This window comes from Larus michahellis, chromosome 6, assembly GCF_964199755.1.
Source record: "Larus michahellis chromosome 6, bLarMic1.1, whole genome shotgun sequence".
Lineage (NCBI taxonomy): Eukaryota > Metazoa > Chordata > Aves > Charadriiformes > Laridae > Larus > Larus michahellis.
Window position 1 is genome coordinate 30,674,501 of NC_133901.1, and position 19,845 is coordinate 30,694,345.

The 19,845-nt window shown below is 42.8% G+C and overlaps 1 protein-coding gene across 3 annotated transcripts in view; it reads left to right on the top strand.

The window, feature by feature from the left end:
* DIS3L2 (DIS3 like 3'-5' exoribonuclease 2) overlaps nt 1–19,845 on the top strand; it is a 193,903-nt gene that overhangs the window by 55,318 nt on the left and 118,740 nt on the right. For all 3 annotated transcript variants that reach the window (XM_074590908.1, XM_074590909.1, XM_074590910.1), the window contains 3 exons: nt 5,121–5,355; nt 18,141–18,247; nt 19,445–19,692. In XM_074590908.1, the coding sequence (XP_074447009.1) occupies nt 5,121–5,355; nt 18,141–18,247; nt 19,445–19,692 (590 nt within the window). The remainder of the gene's footprint in view (nt 1–5,120; nt 5,356–18,140; nt 18,248–19,444; nt 19,693–19,845) is intronic.

Here is a 19,845-nt window from a genome sequence, read left to right on the forward strand (position 1 = left end):
GAGGCATTTTGCTGGGTTTTGACTGACTCCGGGAGAAGAGGTGGTGTGCTGTATCATCTCTGTTCTTCCCCAGTATCCTTATGAAAATACATATTGCACAAGTCTGGCACCTCTCACCGGTGCAGTATTACAGAGTTAGGATTGCTTTTCTGTTTGTAATACTAAGGATCCTATTGCCGAGCTTTTTGTTCCTTAGAAGTCATTCATGTTCTTTTCGGAGTCAGCGATTTCCAAGTCAGACCCATTCACAGGCATTGTTGTGTATTCTTAGATATTTGAGTTTACTTTTGGCTATTCCTGAGCATTCTGGATTCAGATCAACCCTCACCAATTGGACTTGACTGCTCTGCAAGTCTTTGTCATCCATGAGTTTTATTACCAGTGATTTAATATTTAGTTTCAGATTATTGGGAGTGCTTGGCCTACTGCAGACCTCTGTGGAATCCCACCAAAAACCTAATTCCCAGTGGATCGTTCTGTGTACTTGTGGGTTTCCTACTGCATGTTCATTGCGACACCTCCTTTGGGGGCTTTGGGGAATCCAGGAGCGGCAAGAGGGATACCTCCCAAGGGGTCTAGCTGACCAACTTTGGCTAATGTGATAAATGTCATAAGCGTACTCCTTCATTATCAAATCTAAACACTTTTGGGGGGGTTTGTTATTATTTTTTTTTTTTAGAATGAGTCATGTATCTATTTATTGTTTCTTTTTTGAGTGAAAGCAAATGCTGTCTTTGAATTTCTGAAGCAGCTCTGCTATGGAAAAAAGGACAGCGAAAACTGAGCGCAAGCAGTTGGATGTTTAAAGAAGATTTTAAGATGCTTTCTGCTTGAAGTAATAGTGATGTCCCGGAGAGTGATGGGCAAGTTTGACCTGAAGAATCCCACGAATAGTATGCTCTAGTGGAAATGTCTAAAATTCAATATTTTAGTCCCTGTTTTTTAAGACCAGCTTTTTGAGTGGCGTGAAGAATTTCATTTTTATTGAATCTGTGTCCAAAACAGCTGCAGGGAAGATGATCCCGTTCCCTTACCTGCAAGGTGCTTTCAGTGAAGGAGGTCTCTTTGCACAAGCTTCTGTTGTTGAACACAGTGACCTTAGCCATGCAAGGCACATCTGTCCAACTGCATCTAGACCAGCAGTCATCCATGTCTCATCTTCAGGTCTATAAGGATTCATGGTTTGCTTGTAAGGATCAGAGATGAATAAGGAAGAAAAGCAAAACCTTTTAGTGTCAGGCTTAAACACTTCGGGGGCTTGGTGCATTTATTGGAAAAAGCCTGGGGGTTAATATCTCAAAGATGATTGAAAATCGCTGGTCTGGTTCAGTAGTTTGAGGTTGTAGACTAATGCATGAGTTGTTAACTGTTGACATTGAGGACGCAGCAACAAAAAATACCCCATACATGATCTGAGAATAAACAGGCCTGGGCTTTGTCCATGTGTGGATGTGAAGCTTAGGTGGAAAGTCTGTGAAAAGCTTGGAACTAGTAGGGCAGGTATAAGATTGCTTCTGGCAGAGAAAGCAATTTCTCCTGCGGCTCAGGAGGTAACCCTTGTGCTTTTGGGTGCACAGGCTCCCAGTTCCGTTTTCTGTTGGAACAAGTTCCTCCCAAGTAAGGACAATTGTTCGTTTGATGGCTACTTCAAGACTGGGCTGGATGCAGCGAGGTAATCACTCTGCTGTCCAGATTGTACGTATCCATGCCAGGATGTACTTGCCCACTAGCTGTTTTTTATTACATTTATGGTTGAAATGGGATTTTCATTCAAAGACCTTGTGTTCAGTCAGTTATGGCTTTACAAACTAATCACTGTGGGGCAGAAACGTGATGCTTGTTCAGTGATAGATGTTTGTTTAAAGTTGGAAGAAAACTTATTCAGACACTATCTTAAGGATCAGACATTCAAATAAGCAGCTGACTTTCATCAAAATGCTTATTAATATTTTTTTATTAAAAAAGCATATGAAAATAATATAACCATAAGGTTGACATTTGACTTTCCAGGTCAGGAAGTTAAGGTCCTTTAAGGTGCTTTAACTGAGCATCCTGGGATGTTTGCAAGGTAGTAGGGTCACGCATTTCATGCACACGCAGCACGGGGGAATCCCCTCCTCCTGGGTGCATGCAGAGTCAGTTGCATTGGCAAAGAGCGATGCTCTGTACTGCGCGTATGACTCCATGATAGACTTAGCCAATTGTGTATTTGGTTTATTCTGCATCTCTGATAAGTACCGATACATTCTAATTGTGTGTTGTCATGTATGAGCTTCAATAGCATAATAAGAAATAGGAGAATGCACCATCATCAGTTTCTGGTTTCCGAGATGCTGCATGTAAAAAAATGCTTATTCTGTCATGGTCAGATTTGCTGCCGCTCATATACAGAAGAATCCTGCTTTTTGGAATCTGTGCGATGAGCTCATGTTGGCCAGCAGCTCTGATCATCTTAAATGGGTAATTGTATCCATTGAGCTCCCGATTTTGTAAAGTCTTATGCAGCTTTCCAGTCTTGTGGTGTACAGCTTCCCTAAATTTTTGGTGTGATGTAAGAAATCTTGGGTGAAATTCCCTGCTCTGTTATGTATGAGGTCAGCCTAAATGATCTGTCTTGGCCTTAAAAAGAAAAACAAATCCTATCACCCATGCTTGCCAGCATCTGGACACTTTGCTGCTCTATGCTGCGTGGAGGTCATGATTTCGTGGACTCTGGAAAACTTTACTTAAAAATCCATTTGCAAATCCATAAGGAAATGTGTGACTGGGGGCTTAGGTAGTCACAGCTGGAGTATCATGCCAGCTAGTGACAGCAGTGTGTATCTTCTGGCTTGGGGGAAGCATGGTAATTTTAGTGTATACCATTTAAAAAGAAATCTCTATCTGCCGCCTTCTTTAATGCAACATAAACTCTTCAAGCATAAGCTTTTCAGTGCTGCATCTTTAGAGAGGCACTTCCTATCATTCAGATATATTTGATGTTGTTCGCCACATTACATATAGAAAGCTTTGTAATTTAGCACCCGAAACACACGTCTCACCCTCCAAAGAACACTTGTAGAGAAAGAAATTCAGGCAAAGCCTGAAGGGGTTGAAGAAAATGAGCTCCTGCTGCAGTTGCACACTTGCACACATCTGGTGCAATTGAAATCTAAGAGCTAAATACATCCACATCTGCCCATGGTAGGGTCCAAACATTACTGTTGACGCTGGTTTTCTTTTTGGATAGGCACACTGGCACAGTCACTAGCATGTGGAGCCCTGTCAGCTCTCTAATCTAATAGACTGTGCTTGCCCAGACCGTTGTGTGTGTGTCAGTGTTTTATGTACCAAATGTAGCCAGGTTTAATAATCGGCCATTTTCCCACCTTCTGCCAAACTTTTTCCCTTTCTTGTCACAATTCAATGTTTGAGTCAAAATCTGCTATGGTAACAAATTATATACATATTAAAAAAAAATGAAAATAAAGATGGAAAGCAGAGTCACAAAAGGTAACGGGAGTTCAAAGTAATGTCATCTGAGGGTTGTTTTTTTTTTTTTTTAAAGACTTGAATTCAGCCCCATTTTAAAATTGATTTTATTTCTGTTATGTATAGTGAAAAGATTTCAAAGAAATGGGTACTGCTTGAAAGCTCTGTATATGTAAAATTGTGAAAGTCTTCCCTGTACAGCTCTGATTTGATCTATTTGCTTTTTAGTTACTGAACAATAATTTGTGGCGCTTTTTGGATTGTATTTTTCTTACTTGGAATGGTTGTCTTCAGCTAGGACCTGTTGAGGCTATTTATACTGACTTCTAGTGACTCTATCATATAAAGTATGTTACCAGAAAGGGGTTGTTTTTTTTTTTGCACTTTTTTAAAGGGCCTTTCACTTGCCTTGGTGGTGGCATGAGCTATTGCTGTCATGTACTGGGTTAGGGATGCTGAGGACTGGGGACCTTGGAGGAGCACCTCCAGGGTCGCCTGCCTGGCGAACACCAGCCCCAGCTGGAGAGGAGCTCAGTCGCTGGGAAGGCACTGGAATGGGATCACCCAGTTTCTTTGTGATTTCAGTGTTTAGTAGGTTATTCCGTACTCCATGCTGATCCGAATCTCACAGTGAAGTACCTCAGCTTGAGTGAAACTTAAACGCTTTTGAAGGTAAAACCTGGATCTAGATTCCAGGGTCAGGTGGGTGCTTGCATCTCATTGTTGGTTGCGTGAAGGATGCTAGTAAAGGCGTATGTGCCTAAGGTATGAGCCATTTTGATCATTATAACCCGAGAAAGAGCAGTTCCCACCTCTGTCACGTGCAACACAGGTCTAGTGTCTACTGGGATGAGTGTTCTTCATGATTGTTTGACGTGATTATGCATATGGTTTCTCCTCCCCTTGTGCCACTGTTACACTAAAGTGGGGACAAGTCTGTAGCAATGGTCAGAGTTACTTGTCTGAGTTATCAGTTAATGGTTAAGTAATTAGTACTCTAATTGAGTTCACTCCTCTTGGTAATTGAATTAGGAGTGCCTTTCACGAAAAGTCTGGAGCCTGAAATAAATACTTGGTGCCTCACCAAGCTGCCACAGTCCACTTCCTCCGCAGGTCGCAGGGCACTGTGTTCTCTGGTCCGTATTTTTTCAGTCTGTTCCTAATTGTGTGTTGGGGAGCTCTCCCAGCGATGCGCTTTGACACGATCCCAGCATTCCCTGGAACTGTTGAGTTTTGGGACTTCCCAGGATGATTAGCGTATCTTGGTGAACAATGGTCTAAGCAACTCATTAAATTGCAGTGTATCCTCCTCCCTCCCTCTGCTTACTCCCAGCTTCTGGAGAGCCGATTAGAGGCTTGGCAGGAACTGTATGGTTATGCTCTAGATACGCTTTGGATACATTATTGTCACAGTTGAGGTATTGCAAAAGCCATACTGTTCCCATATTTATCCTAGCGAGGTACCTCTTTTGTGCAATATCTGTGGCTAATTACACGGCAATTGCGGTGTGCCACCAGCCACCCACAATTCATTGTCAGCTCCTTGGGGATGTAGATGAAAAAGGAAAGATAATGTTTTCTTTCTTCAGTCCAGTGATTTAGCTTGCCTCTCTTTTTTTTTTTTTTTTTTTAATCCCTTGCTCCTTCAGGTAATAAAGCCAGATGGAAGTGACAAAGAAACAGAAGCCACGCATGAATCAGATGTCCCTGAGGATATGCTGGGGACTTGCATTCCTCAAGAGGCAGCGAAAGGCGATGATAAAAGTCCTGATGTCATTATAGAAGCTCAGTTTGATGATAATGATGCAGAGCATGGACAAGACCACTTTCCTGACACGTTGGCTGATGACGTTAAGAAACTTTCCCTGGATACTGGTGAAAAGGGTGAGTAGATCAGTTTGCTGATTTAAGCCTTTATTTGTGTAAATTGTTGAAGTATTACTTTGTAGCCTTGCTTTGCTGCAAGATATAAAATACAGGCATAAAAGCTTAATGCCTTATCACTTCTATCCCTTTCTGCTAAACTGCCTTCATAGTTTTGAATGGGTATTAAGGACTGGGTTTTATGTAGTTTTGATTGATGCAAAGTAAATCTGTGAAACAGAAGTCACACCTTTAGGTTTGCAGTTCTCAGGGGCTGTCTGGGGATTGCTGATTGCTGTTCAATTCAAGATGCTGCTGTAGCAGTTTCCTTCATCGCAGCTTGGCTGGGCAATCTGTGTCTCAGTTTGGGGATAAGAATATATTTCCTTGGGGGCAGTTAGGTTTGTTGCTGTTTTCAAACAGTTGAGTTATGAGCAACTTAAAGATTTGGTCCATTTAAAAAGAAAATTGCACTAAAACCTAAAGCCAATTATGCGATCTGTTTTGAAGGCAAACCTATTTTATTCTGAATCTGAATTCCATCCAAACCATCAAGTGTTGCTTTGGGCAAAATAAAATAGGCTCCCCTGTCCCAAACTATGCTTATGCTGCTCTTTGCATGTCCGTTCTAATACTAAATCCCCTCCTGAAGAGCTGTGTGTTGAAAGGATTCTGACAATTAGCACTTTCAGCAGCCTTCAGCTGCTGGTGGAAAAATTTGCCAGGACAGATATTCTGGTGCATTCCTGATGTATGCCCCAGTTGTCCAGAAAAAGGTAGCAGTAATTTAGGGCATAAGTAGTTGTTGGTCTCTGACAAATCTTGGTGGTGGTTTTAAAGCTGTTGTATTTAATACCTCGTGTTTTCCTGAGAGATTGCTTTTGAAGATCCGCAGACCTCTGCCTATACTGTTGGTAGGCTTCCATTTTTCACACCCATCTGTTAATAAAACTGGAAATAACATTTGAGTGGAAGCGTTGTAGTTTTTATGACAAAACATTGGTTTCAGCTCATGAATGGAGCTGCCACCTCACCAGTTCGTGATGCTATTTCCTTCTGGGTACCTCCACTGTCTTCGAGTTACTGCCAAAGTATGCGAACCAACTTCCGTCTTGTTCCGTTACTTTCCAGCATAGGGCTTGAGTTGGGAGTTACTCGTCTTGTCTGCAGATGGTTTTACACAGCTAGTTATTAACCTCATCTTTTTTTGCAGTCTTGGGCACTGTTAGAGCTGCACACCCGTTGAGCTGCCACTTTGACTCTGACTCGACAATTCTAAATCTCCCAAAATGCTCCTGAGTCACATGTCATTTCTGCTGCATCTCTGTTGCTTCTGATAGCAATGCTAAGTTAAAATTCAGAGAAATACATTCTAGTTTGACACCAGCATCTAAAATAAATACAGACTTGAGCCAGCATTTCACTTGACCTGTATAACTGTGCTTTAGTGTAGAGGCTTGGTGAGAGTTACTTTTCTTGATGCATCATAATTCCTCGAGATGCTCTGGGGTGGCCTGTGTTGGAGGTTATCAAGTCATCTTTTAAAATCTGTGCCATCTGAGTGGTTTTTGCCATTTAATTCTGTCTTTGGAGAATACTTGTAAAGCAGATGTTAGATCAGTTTATTGTCTACACAGCTGAAATCCAACCTACTTTTCCATTGCAGTTGCCTAAGGCAGCTGTTTTCTTTTGTTTTCAAGGCCTTTGTGTTCATCCTTAACAAGCCTTGTGGCTGGTGTGGATGTGCCAGTTAGGTTTCTGCTGAGTTTGTATTTTGCTATCACCTCTTTTAATAGTTGCTTCAGCTTCTTTGGCCATATAACCCATATGGATTTCTCTCTAGTTTCTTCTTGCTCTGCTTTTTAATGCCCTCCTTTTTTAATACATATAAAGTTTACGATGCTGCTTTTTCTGAAGGTGTTTTTGAGCAGTTGATGATTGCTTTGGCTTGTTTCCTGTCTTTCATGCAATTTCTCATATCATCACTTTATCCAGATTTTAAGTCTTGCCTGGAAAACAGCTATAGTTATTCTAGCATCAGTGATAACTGTCATGAAAAAAAGGAAAAGATCCTGCCAAATTCGGCCTTCACAGGTGTGGCTCAAAATGCTTTTTTAAAAGAACCAAACGTACACTTTTTCAAGGGAGAACTTAGCTAAGGCTATCTCCTGGAATGTGGGACCGGCATTGGGAGACAGAGTGCTTCGCAGGGTTGGACCGTTGTGAGAGGAAGTGCCCTTTCCTGCGTAACGTTGGGCCTCCCCTGGGAGTGCTGGTGCTGCTCGTTGAACTTTCCTTCCAAGCTAACTGCATCCGAGTCCTGTCTTTTATGTTACATCTTTGAGCTGGCAACAACTCCACAGAGGTGTGGACGGGAGATGAGATCCCGTGGGAGGTTTTCCTGCTGACCCACCAAAACTGGTGCTTTATTTCCTTTCCCTGAGAGCACTGCTTTGTAGGGTTTATTGCACGGACTCATTGCACAGCCTTATGCACAGGAGGGAGCAGTCGAAATAATTTGTGGTCAGTGTAACTCTTAAATGAACGCTTGTAGTGGACTTTCTTCTTTTTTTTTTTCCCTAACATAGGGCAGTCTGAAGGTTTCAAGCTGAACATAGATGCCATCAAGGGTATCATGTTTAATGAAATAAAATCAAGAAACAGTCTGTCCTGTTCTTGTGTGCACTTTATGTGTGTACATGCATACATATGTGTGTTTATATGCGTATATATATTAAAAGATCTGTATATATAAAAGACCTAAACAAAATCCAAACTAAACAAATAACCCACCAGATTTCTGGGGGGTGAAAAGTATCTATAACTACCCTAATAGAATCAACAGTAAATCTTACTCATTCTGGGGTGAAAAAACAGAGCCATGTTGCTCTGGACGTTACCAGACGGTGCTCAAATCTTCGTGCGTGTCCACAAGCTCTGCCGATTGCTGCCTCTCGGTTGCAAGATGGCTTTTGTCCGTTCTGACAGAGGAGTAGAATTACCCAATATCTGTGCTGCTGGCTAATTTGTTCTGCTGCTGATGGTCAGAATGAACCATGAAGAATAAGAGTAGATGTGTCATTCGAATAAGAGCACTCTGGGTCATGCTGGGAGTGCAGGCTGTTTTGATATGTTTTCTACCCTGGCCTCTGTCCCATCTCTTGTTGTGGCTCCGTTCCTCTTCAGAGCACCAGTCACCCCCTCCAACTCTAGTTACACACTGGGGCAAAGAATTTCTGATTGGCCCTTGCTGTCAGAAGCTCTGAAGCGTGAAATGTTGTGTACACTGATTTGAGTGGGCTGAATTTCCCTGAAGTCATTGTATGTTGGGCTTCCTATGCCTCTGTGGGGCTTAAAATAAACTGGTAGAAATTGTTATGCATGGGGCTGCAGACTGAGACTCAGATGTTGGATCTGTCTTCACTAAGTGCTGCAGTTATGAGAACTGCGCTTCCTGCCTCTTCTCTTCCTAAGACTCCAGAAAGGATGGGATAAGCAAGAGGGAAGTCCACAGAAGCGAAGAGACGTCACATTCAGCCTAATTCTCAGCCAGTGTACTTCCTGAAAGTTCTTGTGCTCATAAAAGTGCGTCAGTCTTGCTTCGCTCAAGGATATTTAAATAAAAGTTCATAACTGGTGTCACCATGCCAGAAGCTGTCCTGGTCAAACGAGTTTGCTCTGCTTTTCTGAACTCTTCTTACAAAGAAGTTGGGTTGAAGATTATCTTCAGAAAAGTCTCTGAGCTAGGAAGTGATGAGCCATTTTCCTCTCCAGCACGCTGTTCTACACGAATAGCAATATTATCCTGTTCCAAAGTTAGATTTTTCTAATGTTAAGTTTTGGTCACTGGAGGTAGGTCTTTTTTAGCGAACTTGAAGATCTCTTTCCTCTTGCATTTTCAGATGTATTTCCAAGGTGTGAATACCTCTACATGCCAAACAAACTTTTGTGTCTTTTTTTCTTTACAAAGATAGTAAGAATGATTACCTTGAAGAAGGTTTCTCAGCTCCCTTACTAGTGTCCTTCAAACCCTCTCTGGGGTTTCTATGCCCTGTTGAAATACAGGCAAAGAACAAGGCAATAGCATCCTGGCACTCGTCTGAACAATATTGTGTACACAGAAAAGATTAATTCTCTGTAGTGCTTGGTATTGACATGCAACTCCTCTGTGTTTTACCCTGAGACCTCAGCTTATTTTGTGTCACTCCTATCCAGAGAAGTCATCCACCAGTCAACGCGACCGTTGCCAGGTCTGTAATTCTCTTCCTTAATCCTCATTCACGTTGGCTACTGCAACAGAGGTAATGTAACTTTTATCTTATCGCTTAGTACTGAGCTGGAATACGTTACTTCTGTGACTTGTCACTGCAGTAGGAAGGATTTTTGTTACACTCCATTTCAATATGTAATAAAAAAAATAGAAACTTCTCTGTATCCTCCTAACCCAGGAAAAGTGCAAAATGTTCTGTACAGAATACTTTACGATGCTGTATCCCTACACAGACTTGCGTGTCACACGAGTTTCACACAAATGAGCTGTCTCTTGTTAAATATTGGAATCAGATTACTCTGATAAAGAAACATCAGCAATCGAACAGTAGCAGCTACTTGTACTCTTGAGAACGGCAGCTGTGCTCGTAAAAGCGCCTCGGCCTTTCTTAGCAAAAGGGTATTCAAATAAAAGTTTGTAAAACTGTGTCACTATGCCAAAAGCTGTCCTTGTCAAACTAGTTTGCTCAGCTTTTTTAAACTCCTCTCACGAGAGATCGTACTTTACCAGATATGCTGAATATCCTGCTTCCCACGGGGTAGCTCACAGGAGTCATCGAGTTGGTGGACTGGCTGCCCTGGCAGCAATCAGATAGTTGTGTTTGTTCAGGATTTCCACTTACACCTACACTCCCGCAAATCGGGGTTTGAACATGTGAATGTCCAAGACTTGCTCACTGCCTTGACGTAACAAAGTTTGAATAGAAATGGCTCATTTACCGGCAGAGTAAACCGACAGCTAACTCAGCCACTTGTGTGATGGAAAATTGAATTGAATAGCTGACGGTTAATAGGTAGAGTCAGAATTTGGGTTGGAGCTGCTGCAGAACTTGTTCCTGTCTGCCTTTCTGTTCAGCATTGGCCAGGTCGGTCTCTTTTCAAGTCAAATGTGACTGTCAGTCTCTAATAGACCCAGTAAGGTCAGAAATTATAATCTAAAATTGCTACTGGAGGCTGTTATTGAATATTTCGGAATTACTTGGCTCAACAGAAGTGGTGGCATTTAGTGCCTTCACAGTATGGTTGTGTGATAATGTATTAAGCCATTCCTTTCTCAAGGTGATGCTCTGGAATCAGTGCTTAGAAAGGTTCTAGCAAGGGAGAAAAAATTATTTATAATCTAGAGTTTAATCTGTTTTGCACTTCCGCGCCTTCTCAAGCGCTTCCATACCCCCTCTTGTGCTTTTGTGTGCGCTCTCTCTTCTTTGAAGCTTGACTACGTGCCTACCTGCCTTTTGTGTCTTCCTCTAGCACCTGAAGCCCTTCTGCAGTTAGCAGTGTCTTGTATTGGCATAGGCAGAGTTTAGGGAGATAACACTATTCCTCTCCTTGGCCAAGGCTGGTAAGGAAAGGATGATGCTGATGAGAATCTGGACCACATGCTGTCCCTCTGCTCTGATCAGGTCCCCCCTTCTTTCAGTTTAGCTGCCATGAAACCTCTGACAAATTTGGAGCCCACCAACGTCACTGGCTGCTGGAAGGAATAGATGTTCTTCTCCCACCTCTTCAGAGGCTCCTGTTCACTCCGAGTGCTTTTAAGGAGTCTTCACGCTTCTTTCCTAGCCTGCAGCTTTCTGGAGATGGATCCTCTCCACTGCATAGCTCTTAACATTTCTAGGCCACAGCAGAGTGAAAGCTCACCAGGAAATCTTCTCAGTTACACGGCTTTTAATAGAAATCCTTGAGGTGGAACTGTCAAAAATCAGATCAGTTTCACTCTGCTGAAGCCTGGAAAACCAGCAGAGAAGCTGGAGCCGTTTCAGCTGCTCGAGACAGCTCTGTATTAGTTTATCCTAAGTTCATGTTTGCGGGTCTCTGGATCTAGCTCTTTTGGTTGTTGCTATAACTTTTCTTAAATGATAGCCTAGGTTTCTTGAAGAATAAACAGCGTAGCAACTGAAGCAAAATGTTCTTCTGGTATTGAACAAATTGGGCTTTATTGTTGCATTGATTAAATGCTATGGGCTGAATAAGCTCCAGTTATTCTTTTATTGCACAGCTGAAGCCTGCAATGGAAGTTAATGTTGGGAAATCTTGTGCTGTTCTTCCCTAGTAAGTTATCTTGACCCTCAAATGACTTCTTAAGTAAGGCAAAAAAATTTAAATAATTACTTATGCAATTAGGTAACAGAATTAGATTAAGTTCGGCATATTACCATATGTTCCTGAATTCACCTGTGTTCCTCCTTTGAGTTACAAGTTTAGGTCAAGTAATTGAGAGGGCACAATACTGAGAATGAATGGTGGGTGTGGAGATAAACATATTAGAATATGGTCATTGTTAGCAGCAAGGTTTCCAGGATGAATCAGATTAGGATTCATTCAGCTAACATATTTTCCATGCAATAGCAGAATTGGACACACACACTTTAGGAACAAATGCACATACAGGAAGGAAGAACATTAAGTAGACAGGCAAAATATTCAATGGAAATGTTGTTGTAACATTTTAATTTTGCTTGCCGTTAATGTAATAAAACTGTACTTATGTAGACTGCAACACTACCTGATTTTTTTGAGCTCTAATTGCAATAAAGCTTCCAACCCCGCTGTTGACTGACAGCTTCTCAAGGATGTGGGAAAGCCAGGAGGGCTGAGTACCTGTCCTGCGGTCGTAGTAATGTTACGTGGCTACTGAGACAGCTCCGATTTGATCTGTTGGGCTAGACGGCAGCTTCCCAAAACGGTGTTGAATCTCTGCTGTGGATCAGGCTTGGGGGGTTCTAAGGAAAAGTGACACTGCTGTCTCATCATTCTGCCATCTCCTCCATACTTCCTCGTGGAGGTGGCTAAATATAACTAAATACTTATACGCTTGGCTGCCTTGCCTGTGTAAGGAGGCCAGCTGTACTCACCTCTTCATGTTGCCTTTGCTCTGTGTTATTGCAGATGCTTGTCTCTCTGCTGCGCGCATCTGTTATTACGCCTTTCCTCTCCCTCTCTGAGGGTCTCCCGCTGCCTGTGCATCTTCAAAAATCTTCTTACTAATCATCTGAGTCTCCTGGTCCTTGTCTTCAGTGTGACGTTGCGCACGCAGGTGTGCGAGTTCAGGTATTTAGCCATGAACAGCTGTGGCAGTGTGAGTTTGTTTAAACGAGTATTCAAAATAAACACCTCTGAGGAAGTTAGTCCTGCTCATTAGGCACATGGCTCCGATGAGACAACTCGGGAGTGCTGCACGGTTTGGAGCAGGTTTGCTTCTTACCTGCAGAGCCCTCTTGCATTGCAGGCAGGAGCTTTTAGGCTGGTTTTGGACAGGCTGCATGTGTTAAATTCCAAAGTTGTTGGCTTAAGAGTCTCGTTACAGTGAACTACCTGTCTTCCCTCCATCACAGGTGGAAAGCTCTGTGTGTGGAGATATAAATACTCGCATACTTCTGGTTGCATGATATTTTTCCAAGTGAGCCTTCCTATAGGCTGTTTGAAATAAAATCCGGTTTTGGATAGTACCTGGTACTAAGTGAGATGGCACTTTCCTTCCTCACTACACCTTTTGGGTCAGGAGAAGAGGCTCTTCAGCCTCCTGGGAGAGACTTCAGTGGGAGCTCACTTGGACCTCTGTACTGCAGACCCCACAGGGGAGAAATCTGCCAAGGTCAGGAGAAGCTCAGAGCTCCTATCTCTGTAGCTACCAAAATAACTTTGTAGGAACTGAAATCATCCAGCTAGGGACAGGTGTTTCTAAGAAACCAGATCCCTTTGCTTTGATCCTCAGAAAATTGCGGTTTAGTTTTCTTGGTGAAGGGAGGACCAAATATGATGTGAACCGCTGGTTCTTCCCATCAGTTCTGTGTTCTGGAGGAAAAACCTTTTCTGTGCCAATAAACGTTGGTGACAGAACGTGAAGCCCTTGTCTTGTTTTCTAAACAGCATTACGTTTCCTTCTCGTTGCCCCTAAAAATGAAGATTGTAGCACAACAGGGTAATCCAGGGCAAATTTTGTCCATGCATTTGAATGTATTGCTTTTTGGTTGAAGGGCGTTTTCATTTCAATGTCTCTTGTGTCGATACAGACAGAACTTCGAAAACCAGATCCTTTTTGAGTGTGACACGCAGTCCTTGAAATATTTGTAATAAATTGGTTTGGTTTATGCTACTTTTCTTATGTATTTGGTACTAAAACATAATATGCTGAAAACTGTGTTGTTACTTCACTAGTAAGTCTACTACTTACTGCTATGAAAGGTCACAGATGTGCTGGTATCTGAACACTAAGCTGAAGAGCAGTATATTCTTTTAAAAAGGTTTCATATTAATAGTGCCTTCTGAGGGGATTCTTAGATAGGCCCATGTAAAGTAAGCCAAATAACTTCTCAAGTAGATATTTTTTTTTTTCACTAGTTGAAGTAGCAAACATTGAACTACTATTTTTTTTTTTTTAAAACTTATTTCTTTCCGTCCAGGGAGGGAATTTTTTTTTTTCCAGTGAGTTGTTTTTGAGATCTGAAACTGCGATATATTTTCATTTGCAAGTGGATATTGCATCTTTAATTGTATTCTTTTTGGACAGAATTGCAAATTTCCACAGTGACCAATGCAAACCTGGTGAAAATAATTTTGGATCTGTCACAAGTAATCAGAATTCTAGTCTGATGACTTTTGGTCCGCTTTGACCACTTTTAATGTCATGGTAATTTAATTGTAAAAGGAAATTTGGGGGGCTTTAAAAAAAAATAATATTTGACCTAGGAATGCCTGTCAGGCAAATCTAAGTTTGTATTGAAGCTGCCTCAGCTGATCTCTTACAGAGAGGCAAATTCCAAGTGTCCTGGATCTACTTTGTTGGTAATAACATAACTAATTTGAATTGCTTTTTGTATCTAGTGCCTAATTCCTTTTTTTTAAAGTAAGACTATTACAGTTTTGGTTTGTCAGATAATCGCTGAAAGGAAAACACTGAGATTATAATGCAGTTTCACTGGATCCTGGTTGCTGAAGTGTGTTTTCACTGTAAGATAAGCTTATGAAGTATTGCCCAAGCTAACATAGTAAATCTTTCTCAGAAAACATGTCTTTGCCCAGGGTGGAAATATTGAATGGTCATTGGATAACCACTGCAGTAAAGGGGTCAGAATAATTCATTTTTACTTTGGCATAATGCAAAGAGTTTCTTCCCACCTCCCCTGCTCAAAATCCTGCTCCTCACAAGTTAACTCTCCTTTAGCATTGTCTCCCTGGCTCTGCCCTGTTGTGGGAGATGTTTGTGTCTCCCAGCTCCGATCTTCTAGACCACCAGTCTCCGGTGGGGCCCTGATACCTCTCCTCTCCACCCGCCCACCCACCAAGTTCCAGCTTCACTGGAGGAAGGGGGATGTCCACCGCAAGTCAGGGACTGTCAGAAGTGTGTTTAGGGGATGCAGGTACCAGACTTCTCCTTAATGCTTCAGTTGAGGCTGAGGTCTCTGTGCAGTAGATTCACAGCTGAACCAGGTGGACATTGGATCTGGGTAGTTGTCCTTTCTGAGCAGAGGGGTTTGTGACAGGAAGCCCTCGTTGATGGTCCTCTGCTATTGGAGATCTCCAAGCACTAGGTGCAACCCTGGTACTGACAGAATGTTGACTTCAAAAGGAGGAGCTATGAGCTATAGACAAGTCCACATCTCTTGGCCCCAAGAGTGCAGATTTCCTCGTGTGTCTTCTTCCCTGTCCCTTGTTTCAGGAGCGCTGCCCATCAGTAAATGTGCACGATGACTTTTTAGATACTGAAATTAAGAAAGATGGGTAGAAATAAGTAGATGGCTGGGATTTGCTTCCTGTTGATGGTATAATCATAGATACCAGCCTCTGTCTGCTGGAGTCTCTAATAATCCCAGAATTTTTTGGGAAGGATTCTGAAATTTGAGAGACCCCCAAAGAAGAACTTGTGTTTTGCAACCAGCCAAAGGCCCCTTGTTGACATTGGCTGTGAAGGAAGGCGACAGGTTCTACCATGTGCCAGAGTGAGAATGTGGAGGCTTCCTGGTACCTGTACTGAGTTTGCATGGGGCTCAGCTTCAGCAGGATGGGGGACAATGCCCCAGCCCTGCCTGTTCTTTGTCCCAGGCAAAGGACGCTGTGGTGACCCATTTGCTGTGCTCTCCATGAGAGCTCTCTCCTGGTGCTTCCATGCTTTTGCATGCATGGATGTGATACTTCCGAAGGACACCACTGCTGGCTCCTTTTTTAACAGGGAAGGCTGCTTCAGTGAAAAAACACAAGCAACATTTTGGAGAAATGGGAGCTGGAAGGAGAAGTGGAAAGAAGGCAGTGCTAATAAGGGCATGTTCCCTGTGTGGCTCCTGGTGCTTTTCTCATTCTTGCCTGCTGGACCCTGAGTCGCTGCAGTCGTTCTGCTACGCTGGGAAAGCAGCGAATGCAGCTCTTGGTTTTTACCCAAACACGTTTAGATCTGGTTTCTCTTCCCACCAGTATGTGCCGTTCAGTGGGGGAGAGTTCGCTCCAGTAAAGCCCTGGGCTTGTGGCAGGTGTGCCTGAGGGCATGGCCTTTGGCAGGCTACCAGCCTCCCCTTGCCCTCTGCTTCTGCCAGTGTTTCTTTGTCCCAGATCGTCTTGTTCTTTGTCCTAGCTGTCTTTATGGTTGGCACACCATAAACCCGTGACTGTTAACTGATGGCTTGAAAATTTTTAAGAAAACAAAACGGCTCCTTGCTTTTCTTCTTCGCTAGCTGATTGCTTGGTATGACCTTTAGCTGGCAGAGATCTTAGAGGAGTCAAGCGAATGAGGTGTGTAACTTGGGTATCCCCACTTTATAAACTGTTTATAATTTTCCAAGCATTTTTTTTCCTCAGCTTGTTTGTCTCCATGAAACTCTGGGTGGTTTTATCCCTTAGTAACCCCAGTTGTGGCACAGCTGAGTTTATTTCAGTAGGAGAAGTACAAGAGAAAGGGGTTTTGCTGCTGCTACTACTGCTTTTTTAAGGAAAGTACATTTTTATTTAAATCCCTGAATATCTGTCTGTTCTCTTGGCCTTGCTAGCAAGTCAGTAAAGATGAAATAAAGTTAAAGTCACTTAGATTCTTCTGAAGAAGGTGATCTCTGGGGAGAGGCAAAGTCTGAAGAGCTTTCTATCAGAAGACAAAGCTGGGGATAATTAGTGGCATATGAGAACCAGAGTTTGTCATTAGAGCAGTAGCTGTCATTGTCAAACGACTGCTGGGGTAACGTTGCCCGAAGGCAGCCCAGGCCGTCCACAGTGGCAGGACCATCTGTGAACGTGCCCCAGTGACGGTGGCGCACAGTCGTTCCCCTCGGGGCAAGCTGCTGCCACCGCGGCTCCCTGCGAGCCCCGGCCCCTGGTGCCCCAGCAGCTGCAGCCTCCCCTCATCTGTCATGTCACCAGCAGCCTCTGTCGAGTGTCCCTGTGGGACAGATGGGTGTCATCTGGGGGCCAGGGTCTGCGTGTCACCACTGTTCTCCTTGAGGCTTTCTGGCGTGCGTGAGTGCTGTTGGCCTGCTGGAGCACAGTCTTCAGCAAAAACATTGCTTTATCTCATGTCTTCTAAGGGAGACAGTGACAGCTATGTCCCTTGAAACTTGCAGTTGGTGCCACGGTCTCTCTTTAAGAAAGCAACATTTCTTTTGAACGCTCGGGGTTTGATTTTAGCACATGTGCTTGAGAGGGATGCGATGCGCCGTGTAGGTGGGAAAAGGCATCCATCCTCCGTGAGCCCTCCATAGAAGAGCGTGTGGATGTTTCCATCTGAAAAATGCTGTCAGACCAATAACTGTGGGCTCTCAGCAGGGATGCGGCTCAAGAAGGGACCGGTCCCAGCCTTTCCCATGGCAAAGATCACTTTGGATGTTTGTAAACACTGAATGCATTGGGTGTGCCCGCCACCTATAGCAGGTACTTTCAAACTCACATACTTGAATATTTGAAAATGGCAAACTATAAATTAGTTGACTGTTGATTTAATTAGTTAATTAGTTGATAAATTAGTTGACTGTTGATTTAAATATGCTCGGTATCTGGTGAAGAGATTTCAAGGAGAGGGAGCTGTTTGTCATATGTAGTGATTACTTTCATTACTTTATCATAATCCTGATCCACAGCTGAACAGGGATAGCTTAGTAGATATGGTTTCAAAGGTAAACATGCATTTTATAACCTTCCATAAGGAAATTAAATATTAAATGAATGTATGTACTTAACAGACTATTTATATAATGTTAACGACTCCAACTAAGAAGTGCCAGGACATTCATGTAGTTCTTAGTATTTAATAAACAGAATGTGTTTTCCACCATTTTGTTTATTATGGCTTGTATAGTTGTACTTGTAAAGTTTGGGTTTATTTTGATTTTTGTTGTTTTTCAGCAGATCTGCATGGTAAGTGAACATATATCTGCTCTCTGTGGTAGTCTGGAGAAATAATAATTGCTTCATGCTTGGCTATTCTAACATTTTAGAGAACTCTTTCCTTTCAAATAAGTCTACTATGTGCACCTTGTTTTGTAGTTTACAGCAAAGGCCGGACACGACTTCGTGATGGAAATGTGCTACAGTAACTGTTGTGTTTGTCTTGTCTGATGCAGTGAAGGCTGTTGGGATCAGCGGTGTGCACAGAACAAAGCAAGATGATGGACCCAAGGTGAATGATCCCAGGCTGCTCCCAGATACGTTTCTTCAAAGGACAGCCAAGGTAACTCCATGGAGAGTGACAAGCGAGCACGTGTGCACTCCCAAAGGCTGGAGGAGGCCGGCCCTGGCCTCTTTGTAGTCTCCATTTGTTGATCTTTGAATTTCATTTCCCATTTCAAAGAGAGTAATTGTCCGATCTGATAAAAATCAAGTGTCTTGTTATTTTTACCAATTATCCTTGTTTAAATTCCTTTTGTTTGTTACACAAAATTACTTAACAAGATTCAGAAAAAAGATCGGGTACTAATATGAGCATCAGGGTATCCAAAGTTGTCAGAATTAATTCTTACAGACTTTGGAAAGGCTGTTGGTGCTGTTGGTTCAAGATCTGAGTCAATCTCTGAATGTTAAGAGACCCGAAAAGGACTACTGGGTCAGGCTGGGTCAGGACTCTTCCACGTCTTGTGCTTTCCCTTGAGGCCTCTGATTCTGGTCCCTCTTCTGGGCTGGGCTGCCCTCTGGTCTCATCCAGCGTGGCGATTCCGGCGCTCAGAGTCACACAGAGGTGCAGCTCCTGAAACCTTCTGGAAGGACTCTTCTGTGTAAGCTTAGGAAATCGGCTATAATATTTCTGTTATCCAGTGATTTATTATGGTCTACAAAAATATAGCCTGGATGAACACCTCTCTGGAACAATTATTTAGTGATATTGTAATTTATTATTCTTTTCAAAGCCATCTTGTATAAAGGTAAAATAACCCCTAACTTCAGAAAGCACAGAGAAGAGGAGAGAACTGCCAAATTCCCCACAGCACATCCTTTCCTGTGGTTAACGTTGGATCCGCCAGCGGCACCGTTTTTGGACTGGCCTGTTCTGCACTGAATGTTGAAATCACAGGCTGGGGATACAAATGAAAGATTTTACAGGAGTTGCTTGTATGTTGTGGCTAATTCCCTGCATTTGGAAGCATCTGCTTCTTGTCTGGTTTTGTTCTGTAATCAAGAAAATTGCTGTAGAGAGCTAGCACTTGGAAGGCACTTAGCTCTTCTATAGCCATGAGCAAGATGGCAAGGAAAATACATTGTAAATAGGTACTCAGTTAAAAAATGCACACACACATATACACACGCAGGCAAAACATGATATAGGTCTTGTGATTTTTCCAGACACTCTGCTAAGCCTCTGTGTATCCCTATTCTGTTAAAGAAAATAAGTTTCTCTGAAGGTATTAACTGTAGAAACTTTTGCCTCTTCCAGGTGGTCTATATTTTGGAAAAAAAACATTCCCGAGCAGCTACAGGCTTCATCAAACTTCTGGCAGACAAGAACAGTGAACTCTTCAGGAGGTGTGCCATGTTCTCACCTGTGGACCACAGAGTGCCCAGGGCCTACGTGTCCTTGGCTGATTGCCCTCCAGACTTTGTGACCAGGCCTGAGGACTATTCAAATATACTTTTCATCTGTCGCATAGTGGACTGGAAAGAAGACAGCAACTTTGCAACAGGGTATGTGACTGCCATTGGAAGTAGAGATGACTCAGATTTCTAGTCGGAGTTCTTGGTTTCACGTAGTTTGATACATGCATTAGAGACAGGAATCTGTTAACAAGACACTTGTCTTGTAGCCCTCTGGTATTTGGTGGATAAACTGTGATGAGG